At 41.4% G+C, this 27,333-nt stretch overlaps 1 protein-coding gene across 2 annotated transcripts in view; it reads right to left on the bottom strand.

The window, feature by feature from the left end:
* Nucleotides 1-1,953: 1,953 nt before the first annotated feature.
* The window catches only part of WDR1 (WD repeat domain 1), a 52,013-nt gene continuing 26,633 nt past the window's right edge, over nt 1,954-27,333 (bottom strand). Inside the window, exons 8-15 of one of the 2 annotated variants that reach the window (XM_039360247.1) lie at nt 12,821-13,054; nt 10,665-10,752; nt 9,872-10,031; nt 7,666-7,753; nt 6,603-6,713; nt 4,853-5,026; nt 3,608-3,752; nt 1,954-2,591 (exon numbers count right to left, since the gene is read on the bottom strand). In XM_039360247.1, coding sequence (XP_039216181.1) covers nt 2,482-2,591; nt 3,608-3,752; nt 4,853-5,026; nt 6,603-6,713; nt 7,666-7,753; nt 9,872-10,031; nt 10,665-10,752; nt 12,821-13,054 — 1,110 coding nt within the window. In that variant the 3' untranslated portion in view covers nt 1,954-2,481. The remainder of the gene's footprint in view (nt 2,592-3,607; nt 3,753-4,852; nt 5,027-6,602; nt 6,714-7,665; nt 7,754-9,871; nt 10,032-10,664; nt 10,753-12,820; nt 13,055-27,333) is intronic. The other variant, XM_039360248.1, reaches the window with a different exon arrangement.

The raw sequence follows: 27,333 nt of genomic DNA, 5'->3' as shown, positions 1-27,333 counted from the left end.
AAAATAATTTTATGGTTGGGGGTCACCACCACATGAGGAACTGTATTAAAGGGTCGCGGCATTAGGAAGGTTGAGAACCACTGCTCTAGAGCACCTTTATTGCCACTCTAGCCTGGGAAGCATAAGATCAGGTCTGCTGCACAACTGTAGCCACTACTTTATTTGAGTAATGCTGTGATAGGGACTTCACCTGAGACATTTGTCTTGATGTCTAAAAATCTTTAGTATTTCTGCCCTGGAATGTCATTGGATATGCAGAAATAACTGAGCATGTGCTTTTCCAGTGCTTGTACTCTTGAGATTCATCTTACCATTGCTACAGGATAAATAGCATACAGGACAATTTGATATCACCCTGTTGCTTTCAGATGCTAACTCTATTCAACATACAACCTTGACAGGTTTTGTGCAACATTTGCCAGGTGAGGAGTTCTGGCATTTAAGAAAGTAAGAATAATCAGAGGACTAGAAGTTCACTCTTATGACACATCACTGAAAGAAATGAAAAAGATTAGTCTTCAGAAGAACTGTTAAAAAGAGGTCATAGAAAATCAAAATCTGTTTCCTCTCCTTCCAGTTTAGAATAGAATAGAATAGAATCTGTGCAGCCATGCTGGTTTCCTCTTGAATTTCTTTTCTTTTTCAGTGATATTACGCAGAACTGAGCCTCTATAATCATACTCTTTCCCACGCTTCTTGAGTTGTTTTCCCCTTTAGGATTTTCACCCATGGAATCTTACCAGGTTCTCTCTTGAGTTTGTTGAAATCAGCTGTTTTGAAGTTTAAGACTCTGGATAGATTATTTTCTATTGTTTGTTTGCATTATACTGAATTTCAGCATGACATGGTCATTTTCACCCAAGGTTCCGGCAACTTCAACTCCCTCTGTCAGTTCTTTATTAATAAGAATTAGGTCCAGTATAGCTTTATTTCTATTTCCCTCCTCTACCTTTTGGATGATAAAGTTGTCAGCTAGATTGGTTAAGAATCTTTTTGATCTCCCATTCACTGCAGAGTTTGTCTCCCAGTTGATATCTGGATAGTTGAAATCTCTCATTACTATTGTGGTATGCTTCCTACATACATTTAACTGATTGACAAAGAGTTCATCTATTTCTTCTGATTTTTTGGGTGGCCTGTAATATATACCTGTGGCAATGTCACTTTTCCCCCCTTTTACATTGACCCATATACATTCTGAAGGGGTTTTATCTTTGATCAAGTGCATTTATGTAGATATGTGGTGTTCTCTTACATATAGTGCAACTCCCCCTCCTCTTTTTGTAGATCTATTTCTTGTGAACAATTTGTATCCATCCATCAGTACATTCCAGTCATGGGTTTTGTCCCACCAGGTTTATGTAATGCCAACTATGTCATACCTGTTCTCATGTACTATTGCTTCTTGTTCACTCTGTTCGGATAGACAATTGTGGACTTAAGGCACAGGAAGACAGATACTTGTTAAGTCTTAGTAAAAAAAATCCTCATGGTCAGAACAGTTGAAACATGGAACCAAGTTCCACTTCATTGGAGATCTTAAGCAGGTAGCTTAAGTAGGTAGCTCTTTCAGCAGCAGATTGGACTCCTTGACCCTTCCAGCCAGGCTCTAAAGCTATACAGAAGATCTGTGTTGAGAACATGAATTTCCTAAAGTTATTTTATTTCACTGGGCTTGGACTGATCTTTGCAAAGACAGGTTCAAAGCAAAATAATGATTTGGTTTGTTTTAATACTTAATAATGATAAAATATTTTTATGATTAATCCATATTTTCTTACATCAACATCTTTCTCCTCATGAAAAATATATATTTAAAGCTGATCTAGAAGTATTCCTTTCCCAAACAAATCATAATCAAATATTCTTATTTGTGCAAAACAGTAACAACTGTCAATCTGGAAAAAAAATTATCTTAAAAATATCTTTATCTTAAAAATAACTACAAATCTGCACAGGAAATACCAAAAACTTTATTATGGATGTACCCCACTGTTTTCTTTTGAAGGAAATCTGAGACCACAATTTGGGGGATTACAGACAAGCTCATATACAGTAGTTGCACATCACAATTCATTTTTGTGGATCACAATAAGCATTCTTATTATGACTTAGTACAGAAATGTTCTGCAAGTAGAAAAAATGAGAGTTATCTCATGCTGTACATGATCAGGTGAATTTTGCATATAGTATTAAAAATAAGGAACCAAATCAGTTCTATCATCCTGCTAGATTGCAAACTCTGGAATGTTGAGCACACAAAAGATTTTTTAAACTTCAAATATTTAAGTGCTTTTCATGTGCAAACTGTTACTGACTAAAGCTTTTCAACAGTTATGTAATTACAGATATAAACACTGCCTGCAAAGATAGTAGAATACGCTATAGAATTTCATTATACATTTGCTAAATTTTCAGAAAAAAATGCTTTCTTTTACTCTAATAGTCTCTCCTGATGAGGTTATTCTGACTGAAGGCATTTTACTTGTAGGAAATAGACCACTCTTTGACTGAGGCATCATGTGATGTTGTTACCAAGGTATGTTCATCCAGCCATGCTAAACCACTAATGTGATGTAACCTGTGTGCATCTAGCAAAGGGAAGATGAAAGAGAAATGTGAGTAGTTACAATCTTGTCCAATTGTTTAGATTCATTCTGAAAAAAAAAAGCTTAGCACTAATAGGATTTTCAGTCTGGCTAGCCATGTAATTAAGTATTCCTTAATACTGTTTGCTCACCTTGCACACCACTGCTATAAAATGTTGGATCTGGTACCCTTCCTGAGGCTCTTACAGTTCTTCTCTTTTAATATTAAACAGATTGTAGGCTTTCTTTAAAAACGAAGCCTCATGAAAAGAGCAGGAATTTAATTTGCTGGAAAGCAGCTTCCAAATGAAAGGAAAAAAAAATTCCTTACAGGAACTGCTACCCCTGTTTTTCCAAAAATAAGACCTAACTGGAAAATAAGTCCTAGCACGATTTTTCAGGTTACTTGTAATATAAGCCCTACCCCCCAAATAAGCCCCAGTTAAGATCATCAGCCAGATGGATGCATTTAGTATTTCATTTCCCCCCAAATAAGGCCTAATCGGAAAATAAGCGCAAAAATTAATATAAGACCCAGTCTTATTTTCGGGGAACACAGTATTTAATAGCAGGACCAATGGCTCATAAAAAATGGTGGGAACTCCTTCCTTGGACATTTCAAAGCAGAAACTATATGGCATCTTTTATGGATTTCTATGCTGAGAAACAGCTCTAGAAATTGAATAAATAAATGAGTAAACTGAATAAAATGAATGAATGAAAGAATGAATAAATGAATTGCCCCTTCACTCTCTCAAATTCTACAATTCTTATGAGAGAAGAAACAGGGAAGATAAGAATGCATGGATTGGGCACTCTCCTTCAATTAAGTCTTGTAGAAACAATTGATTTTTGAATCTCTGTGGAAAAATTCATTTTCAAACCTAATTTTTTTCCTGAAAACTTTAATTTTGTCTATCAAATAGAATGTAGTCCAGATAAGTAATATAGACTGTAACATCTTCTTTTTCAATCTATTTCAGCATTACTTCTTTCAAATGAAAAAAAGTCTGAATCACCTGGTATTTTGATTCGGGTTTCTGGGTCATTTAGAGTCCAAACGTTCACCAACATGTCCATGCCACCAGTAGCAAAGTGCTCATTATCAGGGGACCAGGCAACACAAACTATTTTTGCATGATGGCCATAGAATACATTATGTTCCTATTCAGAAAAAAAAATAATTTCATACAATATTTTTAATCCCGAAATTAAATTATTTTTATTAGTATAGTTTGTCACACAGTCAGACTGGACTGTCCTATCAAGTCCCTTCCAAGCAGATGTGGATATTTGATAGTGTTAAAGGTTTTTAATAATAATAATCAGAATAGAGTTGGAGGTCTCCTGCTCAGGTAGGAGACCCTATATCATATTAGACAAGTGGCTGTCCAGTCTCTTCTTAAAAACCTTGAGTGATGAAGCAGCGACAACGTTTGAAGGCAAGCTGTTCCACTGGTTAATTGTCCTCACTGTTAGGAAGTTTCTCCTTAATTCCAGGTTGCTTCTCTCCTTGATTAATTTCTATCTGTTATTTCTTGTCTTGCCTTCTGGTGCTTTGGAAAATAAATTGACCCCCTTCTCCTCATGGCAGCCTCTCAAATACTGGAATACTGCCATCAGGTCTGCCCTAGTCCTTCTAGAGCAGGGATGTCAAATTGACGGCCCACGGGTCGGATGCATCATGCCAAAACCGCACCCACCCCATTGCCAGCAATGGGAAAAAAGTTGCAATACATCGCGACACATGACATCACGGGTTTGACACCCATATTCTAAAGTACCGTTGCAGGATGTAAAGTAAAGCTGCCTTTTCCAATTTACTGGTGATGATTAATTATTTAATTATTATTCTAATAATTATTCAACCATTTATGTACTTTCATGTTCTAATTATATCAAAGCTATAAGGGAAATCAATGTAGGTGAGTAAACAATGCAAGATTACATTTAAGTGGTTATGCATATATTTTTTTTAAAAAAATGGGGGAATAGGTTCCAACAATAAGCTTTGATTTGATCATTTCAACCTATCAATACTTTCATTAGGTGACATAGTTCTTCCAAAGTGCATCTTAATTACCAAAACTATAGGCCAGCAGCCTTTATACTAACAAACCTGCTTATGAAGATTGACCATAAATCTACCAGATGCCACTGCAAGGTGATTAGAAATGGGATTTATGTGGCAGAACTATTATTATGCTTTCTATTTAAGACATAAAACTAAAAACCCAAATGCAGATGATTAACATAGTTCTTACCCCGTAGCCATCAGCAATACTGAATACTGTGACAACTTTGTTTGCATCTGTCACAGCCAGGAAAGCTCCATCAGGAGAATATGCTAGGTCAGTCACTGGTCCTTTGGCTTCCAGGACCATCTCTTCAATTTTTAAAGAAGCTCCATGAATTGCATACAAATGTACTTTCCCATCCTGGAGATACAAACATAACAAGTGTAAGCTTAAGCACGCACCAAAGGAAATTGTGGATGCTTTCAAATCTGAAGGATACTTTTAAAAAAGAGGCAGAAATATGACACTTTGGCCAGAAAATAATGCAACACAGCTTATGAAGATCAATTATAACTGTATGATAAAAGGAGTGTATTCAAGGGACCCCCAAATCCAAAATTAAGGAATAAGATTTTAAGAAAATTCTGTTACAAAAAATATTTTATTGCATTTCTGTATACACGTAAAAAGCTTGAGGATTAAGACACATAGTTAGGAATGCATTGCTACAGACTTGGGAAAAAAATAAAACAAAAACATTATATAAGAATTCCAATGTGGTTATCCCCAACAGAAGCTCTGAAATATCCAAATCTATTGGATATAAAAAAGATAATTAGATACAAGGAATTAGTAAATGAACAGGGAAATCTGAAAACAAAACAAGAATTGGAACAAGATATTGGCAGAGAGATTGACTGGTGGACATTTACACAAATTCAATCTAAATATACAGAGGACAAAAAATTATATGAAATCCAAAAAGAGCCGCAAGAATTGGATAAAATTATACATGGAACAGAAATAAAATTAATTAGCAATTTATACAAATACCTATTGAGATATAAAATGGAAGATGAGGTTGTCAAAGACACAATAATTAGATGGGCAACAAATTTTGGATATAATATAGAACTGGAGAAATGGGAAAAATATGGGAAATAAATATAAAATTGACTATGTTGGCGGCATTCAAGGAAAACCAGTTGAAGATGTTTTACAGATGGCATCTTCCACCAGCAAAGCTTGTCAAGATGTTCCAGAACAATTTGCCAACATGCTGGAAATGTAAAAAAGTACATGGAACATATTATCATTTATGGTGGACATGCCCAGTTGCAAAAAAATACTGGTCTACAATAAGAAAATGGATCGAAGAAATAATAGACCAACCCAGAGACTGGAAACCAGAGATCTTTTTGTTGGGTATTTTAAACAGAAAATATAATAAAGAAATATGGTACTTAATTTTACATATAATAACGGCGGCAAGAATAGCATATGCACAGTGCTGGAAAAATGAGAATATACCATCAGAGGAAGAAGTAATAAAAAAAATCCTGGACTGTGCTGAGATGGACAAATTAACAAAAGAGATAAAAGAAAAGGAAGACACAGAGTATTATATAACATGGAACAAGTGGTATGTCTGGTTGGAGACTAGAAATAATAGAGGAGAATAAATATGGAAAGGTCAAAAGTGAAAATATGTGTATAATAATGTATAATAATAATATGAATTATTATTAGTAAGAAGTAGAACATGAAGGAAGAAAAATGTAAATAAGAAATAACGGGGCAATAAGGACAAATATTCTAAAGAAGAATAAGGGGGGAAATGTAAATAATAGATTACCGTTACGCAATTGCTGTAAAAAAAAGGGAGAGGAGTATATATTGTGTGTGTATGTGTGTTATGTTTTACTTTGTTTTGTTTTGTTTTGTTGGTTAAAAAAAAAGCTTGAAAATTAGATGATTTCATGAGAAATATTCTTACTGTTCCTCCAACTGCTGCTGTCCCACCTCCAGGGTGAATTGATACTGCTTCCGGTTCAAAACCAGGGTTATCAATTGCAAGACACTTCTTCTTATCCTTCATCAAAATAATCTATAATTGAAGAAAAATATGCATGAACTTTTCCTTATAATCTTTTCTTTCTAACATTTTTTCCCTACAAGTGCAGGGTCCACATTATTTCCAATTAACTGAGTGCTAATCCATTAATTGCAACAGGTATTGACTGACCAGTTGTCAAATCTGATCTCATGGTCAGAGAGAGGGACTGGCCCATGGTCATCAAAAAAGCTTTCATGCCTGTGTCCTGTGACTAGAACTCACTGTTTCCTGGTTTCTAGCCTGGTGCGTTAACCCAGAATTCCCCAATCTTTCTAGCTTTGTGGGCCGGCCTGGGGGGGAGGGGATGGTTCCATGCGAGTAGCATGCAGGTGCGCATGTAGCTCCATTTGCATGAGCAACAGGCATGCATGCACCCTCCTTGCACAACTGGAGCGCACACATGCCACTCATGCAAATGGAGCACACTTGCCCATGTTTGCCTGCTGCTTGTATAAATGGGCATGTACTTATCCACCACTTCTATGGCCCAGTTCTGAAGGGTTCAAGGCCCAATAGTGGGCTGTGGATTCCTGCCTTAACCTCTAGACCAAACTGGCTCTTGATCTTTTGTCTAGAGTACAATGTTCCAATCAGGGATTTCTGCAACAGAATTTTTCCCCTCTGTGAGTTCAAAACAAGTGCCACAACCCTTTTTCTTCACATACTCATTGCATGTTCATACCTCTTTCCCTACTTTGTTATTAATTTGTGGGGAGGAACCACCTAAATCACTACTGCTGCATTCTAATGACATCCCTTGACCTGGTTACTGAATTATTTTTTTTATAGTTTAAACTTTACACAATACAATGAAATGTCAACTGACTAGAGCAGTTGGATTTATAAAACATACTAAAGGCACAAAGTCACTTCCCCAAAGTAACAGGATTAAAATAACTGAATAAAAGAATGCACTATGATCCATTTTTCTGCATTTACTCACTTCTCCAATACATATGACCACTGCATATCCTCCAGGTCCAACTGCCACACATTTTGGTTGAACATCCATTTTTATAACATTTTCACTGCTAAAAAAAAAAACAAGTTTTCCCAACTGAAGAAACATGAGCAGGTACATACTATGAAGTATTCAAGCTGCTTACAAAAGCAGCCAGAACAACTATGGCACAAGTCTGCAGACATTATAATAGCTTCTGAATATATTTTGCAGGTTCACTGCCCACACCAAGCACTACTGACTCTGAGCAATACTTGTTCTGAAAGTATTGTTTGGATTAAAACAAATTAAATACAGTCCACCTATCAGAACCATTAAACTGCACCTGAAGACCATCAAAAGAGTTGTGATCTATTTCTCTGTAATTAGAATTATTTCCATTAGTAGTGGACAAACATCTTATTCTATTTCCCAGGGTTGTTTTATTTTATAAATTTTCTAGATGTTAAAAGAAAAGAGACCATTCAAATGTCTGGGGTATGCTTTTCTAAAAGGGGGAGGGGGCAGCAACAGAAAAGGCCATGTTTCTCTGGCCTCTTGAGCAAATAGATGGACCTGTTCACCCAGGCAGGTACCATTGGGCGAAGGGGGTCCCACAGACATGCAGATGAACTGTACATGGGTTTAAAAGTGACAACTAGCACCTGGAAGTCAATCAGGTTAATCAGTTTCTTCTCCAGAAGCGCTACACAACACAATGAAGAACCCACATGATTACTTGTAGTTTCTGAATACTTTTCAAGAACAGTCCCATGTAGAATACACTACAATAGCTCAATCAAGATGCATGAATCACTATGAGTAAAGCCTTCCATTCCAAACAAGGATGCAAATGGTAAATGAGATGGAGATGTGGGTAAATGAGATGGAGATGTGGCTATAGATTTCCGGGACCTAAATGCCACCTTCTCTGGGTGGATCCTGGAACTGTGGATCCAGCAGAACACTTGCATTACAAGCCAGTTTAGCATGAGAAAACTATGGAAAAAAAATTCCAAATTTCTCTAAAGCCAGAACTAAATATGGAATCTTTCTGGAATCCAATAGCATATAAATCCAGAGCCAGTCTGCCTTGCTGGAGCTGAACATCAACTTGTTCCCCCTTATCCAGACTCAATCCACCTCAAACCACTCTGCAGGTCAGGGCTAAGATATAGTATTTGGTATCCTACATTGATGGATGTTCTCCTTTATAGTGATTTCATACAAGTGTTGAACAAGAATTGGAAGATCAAGCCCTGCAACCACAGAACCCCACAAATGTAATCTAGAACCTGATCTGTGTAACACAGGCAACTGGAACCACCTCTTTAGGAAAGAGGAGAAACATTGCAGATCTAGAAATATATCATGACTAATGATATCAAAAACCTCTGAAAGATCAAGCATCACCAATACTGTTGCACTCCCCAATCCCACTCTCTCCACAGTCATTGTCATCTTTACACCATTTCTTGACATGAAACCTGATCCAGATAATCAATTTCCTCCATGGTTCTCTTCTGCTGCAGCCCCATCACTTTCTCAACCTTTTCCCCAAAAGGTAAGTTTTATGTCTGGTTAATAATTGCCCACATATCCTGTGATAGCTTTTAAGGCATCCACAAATCACTGCCTCCTTTAAGGAGGATAGTAGCATCCCTTTATTCAATGATGCATTTACCAGCATCCTAAACCAGGCTTTTATCAACCAGGAAGGGCAGGGATTGAGATTACATTTGGCAGAGCCAAGGCTGTAGAGAAGCCCGACTACTTTCCTCAGAGTTCACACAGTCAAACTAGACAAGATATAACCAAGTTGCGTTATTCTTCACCAGTTCTGGAACATGAAAACTGGCTTCAGAATCAATTTACTTTAGCATAACAACAACAATGTAGAGTTTCTCTCCATTGTTTTATCCTTAGAATTTTTTTCTTCAATATTAATTATTTCATTTCAACTTCTAAAATGTGTTTACATTTGAATAAATACAATTACTCATATGTGTGGCACATGACATTAATACTGTAACAAGGATGCTACTGAAACATTAATCACAGTATGGCAAAAAATGCTATTGTTGCTTGTGAAAACTGCTTATCAGAGACAGATTTCATATAACACACTAAATTTCCTAAAAATTGAAATAGATATTTTAATGGTAGGTTGACAGAAAAAAATTGTGATGAAAGCTTAAAACACAAATACCTGTACTCCTTTTTGTTAAGACTGGTATAACGCACAGTATCATCCATACTACAGCTGACCAACTGCTGCTCAAAGTCATCCACAGCCATTCGGGAAACTAGGTTTGTGTGTCCCTTCCCACCAAATCCATTATTTTCTCCTGTTTCAGAATCCCAATAATGTGCAAAAAAATATTAAAGAAATTCTCTTCAGGATGCAGAGAAAAGAAAATCCAAAACTTAATCCTTATAACAAGCTATGTCAAAAGTTCTGCTGCATACATTTAGATAGTCAACAATAAATGCCCAAACTAAATGATGATGATTATTCTCCCAAGGTTTTAAGAAATCAACACTGGAATCAGCATTGTAAACCCCAATAGAACTTGCCATGTCTGATGCTTTTATAAAGGACTATAAGCCTTTCATAAATTCAAATTACTTATAAAGAAATGCATAGAAAATACTTTGGATGTTATGCAAAGTGCTGGAGGGTTGATGAAAATATATTTGGACAATGGGAGAGAAAGACACTTGAAGTTTGAGAAGCTAGAAATGCTGCATGGAGGAGGTTCTATGCTAACTATTTTATTCATCTCAAATAGAATAACTTCAAATTATATTGAATATCTCAAAAAAAGAGAGAGCTGGACAACTTTAAGGCTTTCATTCAGCAATTCAAATAAGCACGAACAGCTCTAGTATATCCTGTTTGTTAATAATATTTCGTAGAGATGACAAAAAATAATAATGAAAAAATAGCTATTTAGCCACCTCAGGTTAGCACAAAAATTGTTAAATCATTTAAAGGATATTAATATGTCCATCATGGCTTCCAGAATATATATAGGATTTGCCTCCATTTTTATGCACTGTAAGACACTGTATTGATTTGCTGTGACCCTGCAAGAAAGCAGATATAATTACTACAAAAGCCATATTTATCTTTTTTAAAAAAACAAAGGCATTTACTTAAACTTCTTCACATCAAAACCAGAAGCTTAGATCCAATGGAGCAGGAATAGCTCCCAGATTCCCAACAAAACTATCTGGCCTTTTCTTAGAAAAGGGTTTTCTAAGCTACAGCTACTTTAGTGGTAGCCAAAGAAAAGTTTATGGACCATCAGAAAAACTGTCTGCCCAACTTTTCTTTCACTTGAATATAGACTACTGAAAAAATAAGGTAACTATATGCTATATGCCAAAGACTTTCTTTTTGCCATTATTACCTTCTAAAACATTAAAAAGTTCACAGGATTCCCTCAACAGCTTATACTTCTTATGAAAAATCCCTTTTCAGACATTTCAAATCAAAATATTGTGATGGTTACAGGATTATGATATCTAAAGACTTGTCACATCCTGGGTATAAACTGTTTCAACTCCTTTCCTTGGCCCAGCGCTATAGGACATTGCATGCCAAAACAAGTAGATGCAGGACAGTTTTTTCCCCATCAATCTGCTGAACATATAATTCCTATGGTGCTGTCTAGTGTCTATGTATATTTACCCATGTATTATGGCTGTAGGATTATCACTTATCTTTCTTATTATCTTCTTTACTCCCCCCTCTTATTGATATTATGATGATTCTATTGTTTTGCTTGTGTATTGAGAGCTTCTGTACCTAGACAAATTCCTTGTTGGCCAAATAAAGCCGTTCCGTTCCATACTATACTATACTATACCATACTATACCATACCATACCATACCATACTATACCATACCATACCATACCATACCATACCATACCATACCATACCATTCTTTTCCATATTCCAGTCCATTCTATTCCATAATGTATTCCTATTCCATTCCCTATTCCTATTCCTATTTTGGAGCAAATAACAGTGTAATCCAAGATTATATGTTTTCCTCAGATAAGCTTGCAGCTCAAATAGAAGAAGCCGTTTATTCAGTTTAGTATAATTCATATGGAGCATAGAAAGGCTAGAGGAGGGATGTTTTGCTCTTTTGGATGAAGCTAGAGAAAAGGCAAGGTGGCCTGTTCTGCAGAGACAAGGCAGGAGAAAAAGGACAAGTAGCTTCACTCAGAGTGCCTTAAACTACTACCTCTCACTAAGGAAGAATCAGACCTGCTGAAGCACAAATACCTTCAAAGTCTCTCAATTGTGTAAGGGCAGCAGTGCATCCTCTCGGCTGCCTGTTCTCTACCTGGGCTTTCAGAAATTCTATTTTGGCACTTTCCTTGGATGTCACCTCTCCCTTCGAGGAAGAAACCAATCCAGGCAGAGAGGGTGCTGAACAGTTGGGGCAGAGTTGGCAAGGAAGGGAACAGATGCTAAAAGTGATGTGGGGAAAATGAATTTGGAGTAAGTAAAGTTGGTATTAAGTAAGTGTTCTGGGCTGGAAGACTAAAAAAGCCAAAGACTGAATGATGAATATGAGTTCTGGATAACTGAGGATTGTGTGACAAGAGAAGTAAAAATCCCAGGCAAGGAATACCCTGGACTATGTGGACGAAGAGCTGGAGACAGCTTTTTCTACCCTCTATGGGAATTATTTTTACTTTCCAGTCAAACCCATTTCCCTGTGGTTTTCTGTGGCCTCCATTCCAAATATTAGCCACATCAAACCCATTTTAAGACCTGATCTTTAGGAAATACAGGTCAAAAACTTTGCTGCATAGAACTGATCACATTCTCTGGATGCTAAAAGGGTCTGTATGTGGACATGTGATATTCTATATATTAACATACCCCAATACAAGATTATTTTTTTAAGTATTTGCATTTCCCATAATGGTATCAACAATATTAACCTAAAATGCAGAGTTGATTTACTTTTAGTAAAACCACTATGCTTAAACTAACTCAATAATAGCCAACAGAATAATATAATCACTATGATTCAAACCAGTCTTTGATTGAATTATTTTTCATAGCCATGATTATTATTGCTAAACAGAGGCTGAAAACTAGAATTCACTGCCTTAATTATTCCACAAACCTTTATAATGCAAAGAGGCTTATTTGGATTGTTCTCATCCAGATAGTTGATATAGCCAGAAAGGGATACTGTCAATAAATGACCTTTTTGCCACAAACAGCCCAATTGCTGGTCCAGAACATCTGATCCCATTTTAAATGTAGTTACCACACTCTGGGCACCAATATCCCAGATCTTAGCTGTTTTGTCCCCAGAAGCAGAAAGAAGGCGATGGCCATCTGGACTCCAACTAATCTGTTAACAGAAAAAAAATAACTTATCAATAGGATAAGAAGAAACTATTTAAGAAATAAATATGATTCCTTTCCTGAGGGTGAAGTTCATATCAAACAGAAGTCAAATTAAACTCTGGAATAACACCTCAATATGCACCAGATGCTTGCTGCTCCAAAGGCACCTGGGATACTTGCCCAATTGATGGAATCCATCTGTCAGAATCCAATTATATTTCATCTCTAGTTATCAATTATAAAAAAACCCATTTCTGCCTTCTATGGATTTTGTCATGAAGGGAAGGGGGTGAACAAAGGGGCTTTATGGCCCTCACTTCCTTCGGTACACTTCAAAGGAACTGGATGTGTGTATCACCAAAAGGACTAACCATAACAATGGGGCTATTACCTTTCATGTAGTTTTCTCTGAAGAAAGGAACTGGATGTGTGTATCACCAAAAGGACTAACCATAACAATGGGGCTATTACCTTTCATGTAGTTTTCTCTGAAGTCTCCATCAAGCCGGCAGTAAGGAAAAGGGGGTGGGAGTGTAATGCCTGAGACTGTCGCTGGAGGTAGGGGGTGATTGGGTGGGGCTACTGGGGAACCCCTTAAAACCTTGAATGGGAGAGCTTGGACCCCAAGTCCTGTCTAGAACGCCTGCAACCATTTTCTCTTAATAAAGGATGCCTGTTGGAAGAATTATTCCAAGAGTTCTGTCTTCTAAGATGTAAAGTGGGGTGGGACCTTACATTAGACAGGATTTGCAAAATTAATCCACCTGGAAGGGAGACCCTTGCCGGGGGATTTTGCAAAAATTTACCATGTCAGACAATGGAGCAAGAAAGGGGGAAAACTCCCTGGAAAGAGAGCCGCTGCCCCAACTGGAACCTTGCCGGATATTGGGATTAGAGAGGTCAGATTCCTCAGGAGAAGAAGTGGTGGAAACATGGGACCACAAGCCTCGCTGGTCAATGGGCATTGGAAAGAAAAGTGAGTGGGGAAAGGAATCAAGAAAGGTGATCCTGAGACGGGGGGCCAAGCAACCAGAATGGAAGCAGGAGATGGAGAAATCCCTGCACGCAAGTGAAGAGGGAGAAAGCTGGGCACCATACTCAGACTGGATCCTAAAGAAACCTATTGACCCGATGAAGAGAACTCTCAGCTCCCTAGGAGAGGTGAATCCTGAGCCCTACGGCTGCCTCAGCTCCTGGAACCGCAAAGGGAGAGACACCGAGGGGGACGTGGAACCTGCAACCCCGGGGACATCTGCTGATCCAGTAGTCCCCACCCCCTACCGAACCACAGATGGCGATCTGGACGGAAGACACTACCACCAGCAACGGAGGCACCGATCCATTCCAAGACGTCCGTCATTGGAGGTGAAATTCAAAGGGGAGCCAATACGCTTGGGGTTTTTCCTAACCCAAGTCCTCAGCTACATGGAGGAATACGGGCGGGACATCCCCAGCGACAAAGCCCGCATCCGGATCGTGCAATCTGTGCTGGACGGACCGGCTGCAGATTGGGTGGTGAACTTGCATGACTCCAATGCCCCAGAACTCAGCGACTTCAACCGTTTCATGTCCTCTCTGAGAAGACGATTTGAAGACCCCATGGCTGATCGCAAAGCCCGTGAAAGGATAAAAATGATGAGCCAAGGCAAACGCCCGGTGGCTGAATATACACAAGAATTCTGGGCCATTGCCAGCAAACTGAACTGGCCAGAAGACATCCTCCTTAGCCTTTTCAAAGACGGACTAAATTATGACCTATATGACGCTTGCCTGCCCCGAGGGGACCCACACCAACTTGAGGAATGGTACATCTTGGAAGAGGAAGCAGAGATCGACATATTGAAGAGACACCACCGAGGAAAACAATGGAGCCGCTCCCCGCCTGAGTTGACACACGAAACAGTGAAACCATTGGCTACAGCCAAGAAGCAAATGGTGTGTTTCAAGTGCAGAAGAGAAGGGCATCGAGCTGTAGAATGCCGCTCCAAAGCCCCCCAGTACAACCCAGACAGATCCCCAATCAGCAAATCCGGAAAGTCTTCAGCTAAGCCAAAAGTAACTGCCATGACAATGATGGAAACTGTGGAACCCCCCACATCTGTTCATCGGGGGGAAAGAACTCCAGCCTACACCGCAGGGCCGGTGGACACCTCAGATGACAGCTCGGAGGGCAAACCCCTGGTGAGTGGACGCATCACACCCATCCTCAAGACAGTGACTATATTTATTCCCCCCATGCCCGAAGCCGTGAAGATGAAAGCCTTAATAGACTCTGGCTGCACCCGCTGCCTCATTAGCCCGACACTAGTGGGGAATCTGGGCATTCCGTCGAGGAGACTGGAACAACCAATCTCATTTGGCCAGTTAGATGGATCCATAGCAGGGGGGGGGAGGTGCCAGCTACCCTAGCCACTCCACCAATACACCTCTCCCTGGGCAAACATGAGGAGGACATAACATTTGTGGTGACCCCAGGCATGGAATGCCCAATGATCCTAGGGATGGAATGGTTAAAAAAATGGAACCCCTGGGTAAATTGGAGGACAACAGAAATCAAATTCCCGAAGGGGGACTCTAGGGACTTAAAATCCCAAGGGGGGCCACCAGAATCAAGAATAGAAAAAGCATCCATGGGAGAGGAAAAGGGACTAACAGAAATACCAGAGGAATACAGAGACGTTGCTGACGTTTTCAGTGAGGAGAGGGCGAATGAGCTCCCCCCCCCCCACCGACCCACCGACTGTACCATTGAATTCAAGCCTGGGGCAAAACTCCCGAAGCCCAGATTATACTCCATGAGCCCAAAGGAGAAGGAGGAAATGGAAAGATTCATAAAAAAAAACCTAGAGAGAGGGTTCATTGAGCCAGCCAAACCTAAAGTGGCTGCCCCGGTCCTCTTTAGAGAGAAGAAGAATGGTTCTTTACGCTTATGCGTGGATTAAACAGCCCTGAATACAATTAGTGAAAGCAACCTATACCCTCTGCCCCTCATGAAAGACATGCTGTCACACCTCTCGAAAGGAAAATTTTTTTTCTAAACTAGACCTAAGGGAAGCTTACTATCGCGTGAGAATTAAGGAAAGGGACGAATGGAAGACCGCATTTAACTGCCCGATGGGGTGCTATCAATTCAAAGTCTTGCCATTTGGATTACAAGGGGGCCCTGCAGTCTTTATGCAATTAATCAATGACGTTTTAAGGGAGCACCTGTTTAAGGGGGTCCTTGTTTACTTGGACGACATTATCTTCACCGAAACAAGAGGAACATGTCAACTTTGTCAGAGCGGTTTTAAAGAAACTGCGAGCTGCCCACTTATATGCCAAACTCTCAAAATGCGAATTCCACCAGGAAAGGATAGACTACCTAGGTTATCGCATATCCCCCCAGGGCATTGAAATGGACTCAGAGAAGGTCAGAGCAGTATTAGATTGGGCATCACCCCACACAAGAAAGCAACTACAAAGTTTCCTGGGCTTTGCAAACTTTTACCGCCAATTCATCCCCTCATTTGCCTAGATAGCCTTGCCCCTCACTAACTTACTAAAAACGAAGGGGGCATTCTCAGTAAAATCTAGCCAGCCACTACCATGGACAATGGAGTGCCAAGCAGCGTTTGAGAGACTAAAGAGATTTTTTTTCTGCTGAACCAGTATTAAGGCACCCAGACATGGATAAGCCCTTCGTAATACAGGCAGATGCAAGTGATGTGGCAGTGGGGGCTGTTCTGGTACAAGAAAATGATGATGGAGTACTGCAACCCTGTGCATGTACATCCAAGAAACTCACAGAAACAGAACAGTGCTGGCAACAAAATCCCCTTCCAGGTGTGGACTGATCACAAAAATTTGGAAGCCCTGAAAGCGCCCAGGAAACTCAATCCCATACAAGCCCGCTGGTCCCAGCATTTTCACCAGTTCCAATTTAAGCTCAAATATTTACCAGGGAGAAAGAACTTCCTGGCAGATGCACTGGATAGCCAAACTGGAATTGAATTCTGAAAAAGTTTGGAAACAGATGAATGGTTCCAGAAAAACAAAAATGTGTGCACAATGAGAGACGGGTTGCCTTGGGTAGGGGAAAAGTTATATATACCAACAACCCAAAGAGTCACTTTCATGCAGCTTTGCCATGACACAAAATCAGCAGGGCATTTTGGATTTGTAAAAACTTTACACTTAATTAAATGGCAATTTTGGTGGCCATCAATAAAAAAGGACATTGAAAGTTATGTAGCCAGCTGCCCAAAATGGGCTACTGCAAAGAGGTTGCAAGGGAAATCGCCAGGACTATTACAAACAGTGGAAAATCCCTCAGCCCCCTGGAGGGAAATAGCCATGGATTTTATAGTGGAATTGCCAGAAAGCAATGGGAATACTGTTGTCTGGACGGTCACGGACTTGTTTTCCAAACAGGTGCACTTTATCCCTTGCCAAAAGATTCCCACTGCAAAAGCCTTAGCAAAACTTTTCATCCAGCACATTTACAGATTGCACGGGGCACCCCAACGCATCATCTCTGATAGGGGAGTGCAATTTACGTCTGCATTTTGGAAGGAATTTTTATCCCTCTTAGGGACCACTCAGGGACTGACATCTAGCCATCACCCTCAGTCAGATGGACAAACAGAAAGTTGTCATTCAGTACTTGAGCAATATTTGAGATGTTTTTTGAATTTCCACAAAATGATTGGACGGACTTAATCCCTTTTGCAGAAGTTGCCTACAATAATGCAGTCCACTCCAGCAGAGGCTACACTCCTTTTCAAATAGCCAATGGTCAAAGTTTCAAACCCATGCCAGAATTAACCCCAAACAAACCAACGATCCCATTACTGAAAGAATGGATGGAACAATTACAAGACACCTGGCCAATAGTTAGAAAAGCACTAGATGAAGCTAGGCAGGCATACAAAGCACAAGCCGATAAAAAAAGGGTTGAGCCTACACCATTCATTATAGGAGAAATGGTGTACTTATCTACAAAATACCTAAAGTCCCTACAGCCCTGTAAAAAACTTGGACCAAAATATATAGGGCCTTTTCCAATTAAAAGAATCATAAACCCAGTAACAGTAGAATTAGAATTACCCAAAAATCTCAGGCAAATACACCCAATTTTTCATTGCAGCTTGCTGAAAAGAGAGCATCAGTCATTGTTACGGCCAAAAATCCCCACCACCACCACCTCCAATCATGGTGGAGGACGAACAACACTTTGAAATAAAGGAAATCATTGACTCTAGGAGATATCATGGAGCGACTCAATACCTAGTTGCCTGGAAACACCCTCCTGCCTCACAAAACGAGTGGGTCCATAAACGTCATGTCAGAGCCCCGAAGCTATTAAAGAAGTTTCACACAGAATATCCTAACAAGCCTGACTAACTTTTATACCTGTTTTGTTTTCTTTCAGGTGGATCTATTGTATTTTTGAGGGGGCAGGATGTCAGAATCCAATTGTATTTCATCTCTAGTTATCAATTATAAAAAAACCCATTTCTGCCTTCTATGGATTCTGTCATACGATGAAGGGAAGGGGGTGAACAAAGGGGCTTTATGGCCCTCACTTCCTTCGGTATACTTCAAAGGAACTGGATGTGTGTATCACCAAAAGGACTAACCATAACAATGGGGCTATTACCTTTCATGTAGTTTTCTCTGAAGTCTCCATCCAGCCGGCAGTAAGGAAAAGGGGGTGGGAGTGTAATGGCTGAGACTGTCACTGGAGGTAGGGGGTGATTGGATGGGGCTACTGGGGAACCCCTTAAAACCTTGAATGGGAGAGCTTGGATCCCAAGTCCTGTCTAGAACGCCTGCAACCATTTTCTCTTAATAAAGGATGCCTGTTGGAAGAATTATTCCAAGAGTTCTGTCTTCTTAAGATGCAAAGTGGGGTGGGTGCTTACACCATCATAGAAATTAAACCTATTTAGATCAAAAGACCAAGAATATTTTTGGAATATATCAAACACGTACCGAAGAATTGGAGTATCTGATAATGTTTGTATCAATGGCTGCAAGTCCTTAAAATCATTAAAATTGTATCAACGGATTTGAGGTAAAAGCTGATTCATCAAAAATTTGAAAGATTTCCTCTGTTGTAGATGTAAAAAATCTAAGAGTTCACTGACTTATATAATATGGTTTGGTGATTTTTTTGACACTGTTCTGAAATAGTATTTATATAAGTAGATTTATGGGGAAATCTTTAAATGTTAAAGATGCTAATGTGATATTGATTTACCACATTTTGGAATGTGTCTATGAGTTTGCATTGTGCATGAGGATAGCTAAAAGAATAATACTAGGAAATTTAAAAAGTGGTATTATTCCAGATATTTTGGTTCATAACATATCTGTCCTGAAAATATATTTTCTATTAATTAGATAATGAAGCAATGTTCTTTTTGCATAGATATTATAATTTGCAATAATACTTTTCTCTAATAAAAATTATGTACATAAATAAAACTAAATATCTGATAATGTAGCATATTTTTGCAAAACAGTAAGTATAAGTTGAAGAGCTGTTTTCTTTTTCCCCTATTTTTCTTCCTTAATTTTCTCATTCATATTGCTACATTATTACATATTAATATATGTCAGTGTATTATATTGATTTTATTATATTATATTGAACTGTTGACCCAGTTGTTAGAGTAGGAGCCAAGTGCTTGGTAAGTACAATTCCCTAGGATATGGTTATGAATGTGTGTGATATCAGGTAGGTAGTAAGAATTGTTATTCCTAAGGAAGACAGAGCTCAGGAGTAATAGATTTTGAAAAAAATCTTTGTGATAGTAAAGATCAGAGGGAGAGATCATAGGCAACAGAGATAAACTACCTGTGAGGAAGCAGACCTGGTTTTCTAAGACCATTTCCTACTTTGGCTCCTGACAAGCCAGATTACTTAATGCCAGCCTTACTTACAGTAAAGCTTTCTCATAATTTAATCATGAAAGAGGGAGCTGATGTGGATATGGATCTGAGGCCTGGACAAATGAAGTGAAATATGCCAATTTGAGTTCTCGATTTGGCATGAATCCAGGGTATGAAAAGTATTGTAGCCACTGTTATGCCAGAGGCTCTGGCAGGAGGACTGCAGGCAGAGATCCACAAATAACTGAGTATGAGGCTCTACTACTAAGTGTGACATCAGGAGATTGAGACAAGTAGTGCTACTGCACAGCAGCATCCCTCTCTGGATTTGCTGGAACTTATTACTGGGGTGAGCAGAATACCCCCAATTTTATATTTGGGAGATTTAACCTCCCATCACTTAAGTTCAGAAGTGACTTGGGGCTCCTCCCCCAAGATGGCTGCTGAACAGTAGGAACTTTTATTTCTCCTGCTGAAGATCTGCTGATTTTGCTGCCAAAACTAGTTCTTTGGCAGGGTTGCTTCCTGGATTTGAATGGGAGCACTTAGGAATGACCCAAAATGATTTTTGGGTGACTGTGGAAGCTTTTTCCCCCTGGAAGAAAAATTTTGAAGATTGTAATTCCCTGTGGGAAGAGTGGGAAAGTCATTGGTCATCTTATCTTTCCTCTCAGCAGGAAAGGTTTAACTTCACTTTTAAAGCAACTGTTTCACTTTGCTCTTTATCTTTAAAAGTTGGCTGGCTGGTTGAATGCTGATTTATTTTAACTCTCTGCTAGACTTCATCTGGTTTTTTCCCCCCCTTTTCTCTTTGATTTATGCTGTTGTTTTGAATAACTTCTGCTTTTCCATAAGGAAAAGTGTGTTTCCGGGTGGTGAAAGCCCCTAAACACATGGAGTTACTTCTGAATAATCCCTTTACTATTTTTATTTACAAATAGAATTGTGCCAGACTGAAGCAATTATCTGCAATAATGATATATTCTGTGAACTGTGAGGGAAGATCCAATTTCCCCCTCTTCCTGCCTATCAAACATTCCAAGCACCATTGTTTCTTTGCCTTCTGAGAAAGAACATCTGTCACCATTCTGTGACACCTGACTACATTCCACCACACTCTGTCTTAGAGCAGATTTGATATGATCTAAGAGTGGAAAGCATTAACATCTTTTTAAGTCAGATCACTCTTTTGATTGCTTTAGAGCAAAGTTCCCAATATTTGCAAGCAAAATAGACCTATGTGATAACTCCACCCTAGATCTCTCTTGAGGATCTTCCAGAGGATGTTTAGTGAGTTTCACAAGGCCCTTGTGCACAGTTCTATTGAGTAACCAGTTGTAATCTTGAGACAGTGGCAGTTTTCAACAAAATTGCTCTTTAGCAACCTCAATTTGACAATCCAGAGGAGTTTCATTTACCAAGAAGCTACAAGATATGAAGCAATAGAGGAGATGCCTAGGAAAACATTGGCAGAACTCAAGGAGCAAATATCGCTAGAGACAGTAAGAGAAGCCTACATGGGGCTGATAAGAGAGGAGAATAGCATTATTTTCCTTTTTTTATTGAATCCACAGATTGTTGGCTAGCAACCATCTTTAAAATTGCCTGCAACCATTACAGGGAAGGATGGGCTGGAAGACAATCTGTGAGTTTTGAAGACATCTGGAGAATAAAATTCCTCAAATCCATTTGAACTACTAAGGTGACCAAAGATGCATCTTGCAGTTATCTGGGAGAAGTCTGAACATATTAATTATGAAGAGAAGGGCTGATGCCATCTGCCTTGATATATATGTCCCCTTGCATGAAACAAACACTTAACCTAGCATTACTGCGAAATAATTGTTCAGTCTCCAACCTTTCCTTTTTAAGAAATGTTGTTAAGAAGATGGTCTGAGGCTTGCAGTATCCTGGAGGAGATGGATAATCTGGACCTTTCCAGTCCACATTTCAGACCTAGGGATAGTACTGAGACATTGATCACCCTTGTGAACAACCTATGGTGAGACTTAGACATTGAATATCTATCTGAAAGGTCTTACAGGACTTCCAAATAGCACTCAGTATCTTACTGGACTGCCTTTGAGAATTGAGAAGGGAAGTCACTCCTTTGCAATTGTCCCCTTCTTCCTGAAAGAGATTCAGACTATGGGTTTGAAAGTCATCTAATATCAGAAATATTCCTTCTGACTCTGGGCAGGTTTGCATTGTCCCATGCAGAACTGGTTCATAACATGGGGTCTTTGGGGACCAATATCCTACTTGAAGAACAGGAGACAATTGTGGCTATATACTTTGCATATCTTCAGTTATAATGTTTCCTATTAGGGAGACCCTTCTCTTATTTGGAATATTCCAATTCTGACAACATGGAACTGCTTTTGAAGACGAACTAAAAACTTCAACTTATCTATAATGGAATATTCCCCTAGTGATTAGTACTTCTAGATTCTCCCATTTAACATCTCTATTATGAGTTACATCAGTTACTCATTACCTTAGGGGTGAAATTCAAGGTGGTGGTGAAGCCAACCTATTTAGCTTAAGATTTAGATATCTATGTCTAGACTATAACTGTAGAGTCACTTTTCATGATGGGCAGTCATATAAATTTGAATATAAACAAACAATCATTTTGAGGTTCCTTAGAACTGTGTGATAAAGGAAATCCTACAAAGTCCAATCTGCTTCAATAATGCAGAATAATTTTAACCTATGAAATACTACTCAAGTGAAGAAATTTCAATATTTCTTCAGTTTCCAGACTTGTTTGTTTTGCTATCAAATAACAGGACTGATAGCCTTTTTTCTTGCTCACTATTTTTAGCATTAATAATACATAATACTAGAAAACCTGTGACCTATTGGGTAATTGTTTCAGGGATACTTCCTTACCTAACTTTTGTGTACCCCCACACACTCTCCCTCAATGTTGCAGAGCCTCCCTCGCACCTCTGCTTACCTCCACCTATCCTCCCCAACCTAGGCTATACCCCTGTGGAACTCTCTGACCCACATGCCACCTCTCCTGCATACGTGCACACACCCCAAACATCCCCATGACACATGGCATCTCTATGCACCCTCTGAAGATGTTAAGGAGCACATCAGAAGTAACTCTGAATGATCGAAATGAAGCTTCTGAAGGATCACTTGAATCCACATTTCTTCCCTGAATAGGATGCCAACATGGAGAAGGGGCGTTGGTCTTACCTGAACGCCTTTTCTCAGTACGGAGATGGATAATCCACGGATGGGTTTTCTCTGTCTGCCTGCTCTTGAGACCAAGTAGCCAAAGCTTGACACGCCCCCACTTCCTGTGGAGTCCATTCTTAACGAGGGCGAATTGGCTGATGATTGACGAGGTATTGGCTCTCAGCTCCCTACTAGCGGCCTGCTGGCCTTGGGGTGGGTGTGGATTATCCATCTCCGTACTGAGAAAAGGCGTTCAGGTAAGACCAACGCCCCTTCTCCAGTACAGGAGATGGATAATCCACGGATGGGACGTACCAAAGCCTCACTGTCCCAAGGGGTGGGAAACAGATAAGGCCGGTAGATTGATCTCTGAGACAACTTGCTGGAGGACCCTCCTACCAAAGGAGGCGTCCGCCGATGCAAAGCGGTCTATCTTGTAGTGTCGTATAAACGGGGAAGGCGAGGACCATGTCGCGGCCCTGCAAACTTCCTCGATTGACGCCTGGGTAGCCCATGCCGCCGAAGTTGCAGCGCTTCGGGTGGAATGGGCCGTGAGATGACTTGGGGGCGGCAGGGATGATACATTGTAAGCTTCTGCGATACAGCTTCGGATCCACCTTCCAATGGTGCCCGCGGAAACTTTCCGCCCCAAGGTGCCCGCTTGGAAGGACACAAATAGGGCCTCCGATTTGCAGAAGGGTTCTGTACGCTTTATATAACGCCGCAAGGCTCTGCGGACGTCCAATGTATGCCACTGCCGCTCCCGGTCATATGTTGGATTTGGACAGAAGTTTGGGAGAATTACTTCCTGTGTCCTGTGAAAGAGTGAATTCACCTTCGGTATGAAGGCAGGATCTAACCTAAGGACCACCCTGTCCTTGTGGAAAATGCATAGGTCGTTTCTGACTGACAGTGCGGCCAGTTCCGAAATTCGTCTGGCCGATGTGACGGCAATCAGGAACGCCACCTTTAGCGACAGGTGTCGCAAGGAAACGGTCGCCAATGGTTCAAATGGTGACCAAGTGAGTGCGTGAAGGACTCGCGGTAGTTCCCAGGACGGGTACCTGTGAATTACTGGAGGTCTGGTGTTATAGGCGCCCTTGATAAAGGCGCGGATCCTGGGGTGGTGAGCTAAGGGAACCGAATCCGTGCAGGTGAGGAGGGTGGACAAGGCCGCCACTTGCCTGCGGATGGTCGCGGGGGCGAGGCCTCTGTCTAGTCCCTCCAAGAGGTAATCTACTATCTGAGGGATGTAGAGTTTGTGTAAGTCAAACTGCCGTTCCCTGCACCAAAGGCAAAAATTTTTCCAAGTGGAGTCATAAATGCGGTTTGTTGCCGGACGGCGTGAAGCTTGAATTATGGTAATGGCCCCGGGAGAGAATAGTTCCTGTGCCATTATCTGGCGCTCAAGTGCCAGGCGGTCAGTTGTAACCATTGGGGTTCCGGGTGACTGATGGTTCCCTGGTGTAGGGACACTTGATGAGGGGGAATGTTCCATGGGGGCGACTGAGACAGGTTCATCAGGTCGGCGAACCACGGTCTCTGTGGCCAATATGGTGCTACTAGGATCACTTCTGCCCGCTCCTGAATCAGCTTTCGGATGACCGCCGGTATGAGTGGTAGTGGGGGAAAGGCATAAAGCAGACCCTGAGGCCACTGAGTTCTCAGAGCGTCCGTCCCCTCTGCTCGCGGGTTGAAGTAACGAGAGTAAAATCTGGGGAGCTGGGCATTGTCTGATGATGCGAACAGATCGAGGATCGGGTACCCGAACTTGCGGGAGATGTCTAGGAACAAGTTCGGGTGTAGCCCCCACTCCGAAGGGTCCACTGTGGTGCGGCTTAGGAAGTCCGCTTGCTGGTTGTTGACCCCCGATATGTGTTCCGCTTTCAGTGACTTCAGATTGGGCTCTACCCAGCTGAATAGGAGTCGTGACTCTGTCATCAGGGTTTTTGATCTGGTCCCCCCCTGCCGATTGATGTGCGCCTTGGCTGCTACGTTGTCTGTTAGGACTAGAACGTGGTGGCCTCTGATTCTGTCTTTGAATTGTTGCAAGGCTAGGTGGATAGCCCTGAGTTCTAGCCAGTTGATGTTGTTTCTCAGATCCGTGGCGGACCAACGTCCCTGTACAAACTGGGAGTCCAGATGGGCTCCCCAACCATACAGACTGGCGTCTGTAGTGATGGTAACTCTGACTGGTTCCTTGAAGGGTGACCCCTTGGTCACGGCCTGAGAGCACCACCAGCGTAGCGCCCTGCGGATTTGTGCCGTGACCCTGACTAGGTGGTTGGATGCGCTGGTGTTCTGCCGTTGGTAAGGGAGCAGAAACCACTGTAGTTCCCGTAGGTGGAGCCTGGCCCAGGGTACAATGGCTATGGCCGATACCATCTTGCCCAATAATTGGGAAAGTGTTAGTATCGGAACTGAACGTTGCCTGTGAACCCAGCGAGCCAGTTCCCTGATGCCGGCCACCCGGTCTTGGGAGAGATAGACCATACAGTTGGTTGTGTCTATCATGGCCCCCAGATGCAGCAGCCTGGACGAGGGAACTGTCTGGCTCTTCTGAAAGTTTACTGAGAATCCGTGTAATTGGAGGACGCGAATGGCGGTCCTTACGTCCGCCTGAGCTGTCTGTAGGGATGTTGCTTGGATTAGTATGTCGTCTAGGTAACATTGGACGCGTATTGGGATTTTTCTCAGTTTGGCGGCTACCGTTGCTAGTGTCTTGGTAAATACCCTGGGTGCCGAAGATAGACCGAAGGGGAGAGCTCTGTATTGGAAGTGTTTTCCCCCGTAACAGAAACGTAGGAACCGGCGGTGGTTTGGGTGGATGGGGATGTGAAGGTAGGCTTCCGTGAGGTCTATCGATGCCAGGAAGTCTCCTTCTCTGATGCTTCCCAGGATGGACTGAAGGGATTGCATCTTGAATTTTTTGTATGTGATGTAGCGGTTGAGGTTTTTTAGGTCCAGGATTGCCCTCCATCCTCCTGAAGTCTTTGGAACCACGAAGAGGATGGAGTAAAATCCTCTGCCTCTGTATTCCGCTGGGACCGGTTCTATTGCTTGAATGTCCAACAGGTGTTGGATGGCCTCCTGCATGAGTTTGCGTTTGGTGGGGTTCCTGGAGACCGAGCAGTTGATGAGTCGGTCTGGGGGTGTGACCAGGAACTCCAGGGACAGCCCGGACTGGATGGTTTGTAGTACCCAGTTGTCCGTGGAGGTCTGCTCCCACTGGTGGAAGAAGTGAGCTAGTCTTCCTCCAATGGGTAGGTCTATGTAGGAGTCATTTTGTCTTCCGGTACGGACGACCCGTTCCACGAAAGGGTCGTCTCGACTGGTTTTGTTGTCTGGGCTGGAACCCCGGTCTGTCGTAGGGGCGGCCGTACGGTTTGTTCTGCCTGGGAGTGAATGGCTTGGGTGCCTGACTGATAGGCGTGGTTGTCGGTTGGCGAAAGGATTGCCTACGAAAGTAAGGTGTGGTATGTTTGTCTGACCTTTTGTTCAAGTGTGCCATGACCCTCCGCTTGTCTTTGTTCTCTACAAGATAGGGGTCCAAGGCCTCCCCAAACAGACCGTTGCTTGAGTAAGGGGCGGTCGCTAGCCGCCACTTAGCCTTGGTGTCAGCTTGCCAGTGTTTTAGCCATAGCATTCTCCTGGCAATTATGTTGGATGCTATGGATCTGGATGAAAAAATGGCCGATTGGAACGTTGCGTCTGCAGCGTATTCCGTGGCTGCTACCATCTTAGCCAGGTCCTGGTGTGTTCGTATGTCCTCCATAGGAACTATGGTTTGTAGTTGTTGCAACCAGATGAGGGTGGCCCGGACAAAAAAGGAGGCCGAGGTGGCTGCTTTGATGGCCCATGCCGCTGTCTGGTGGGTTTTGCGAAAGGCTTGTTCCCACTTTTTGTCATCTGCCTTAAGGGCCTCCACTAGGTCCCCAGCCATGGCTGTCTGGGAGACCAAGGGGGTCCAGGCTTCATCTACTTTAGGAATTTCTAAGGCCTCATTGAGGTCTGTGGCAGTGCTGTATAATTTTTTGTCCGTACCACTCACTGATGGGAAGGAAGCGGGAGAGTCCCATGGCTTCTTGATCCCTTTCAGGAAAATGGCGGGGCAAGGTATATGGTGTTGCGTTGTCACCTTTTCTACGAATACGGGTCTGGATGTGGTGGCCGGTGTCGCTTGCGGCTGAGAAAACTGATCCGTCCCCA

Source organism: Crotalus tigris, unplaced genomic scaffold (genome assembly GCF_016545835.1).
Source record: "Crotalus tigris isolate CLP2741 ecotype Arizona unplaced genomic scaffold, ASM1654583v1 scf7180000019165.341595, whole genome shotgun sequence".
NCBI lineage: Eukaryota > Metazoa > Chordata > Lepidosauria > Squamata > Viperidae > Crotalus > Crotalus tigris.
This window is presented reverse-complemented; position numbering and strand designations above follow the sequence as displayed.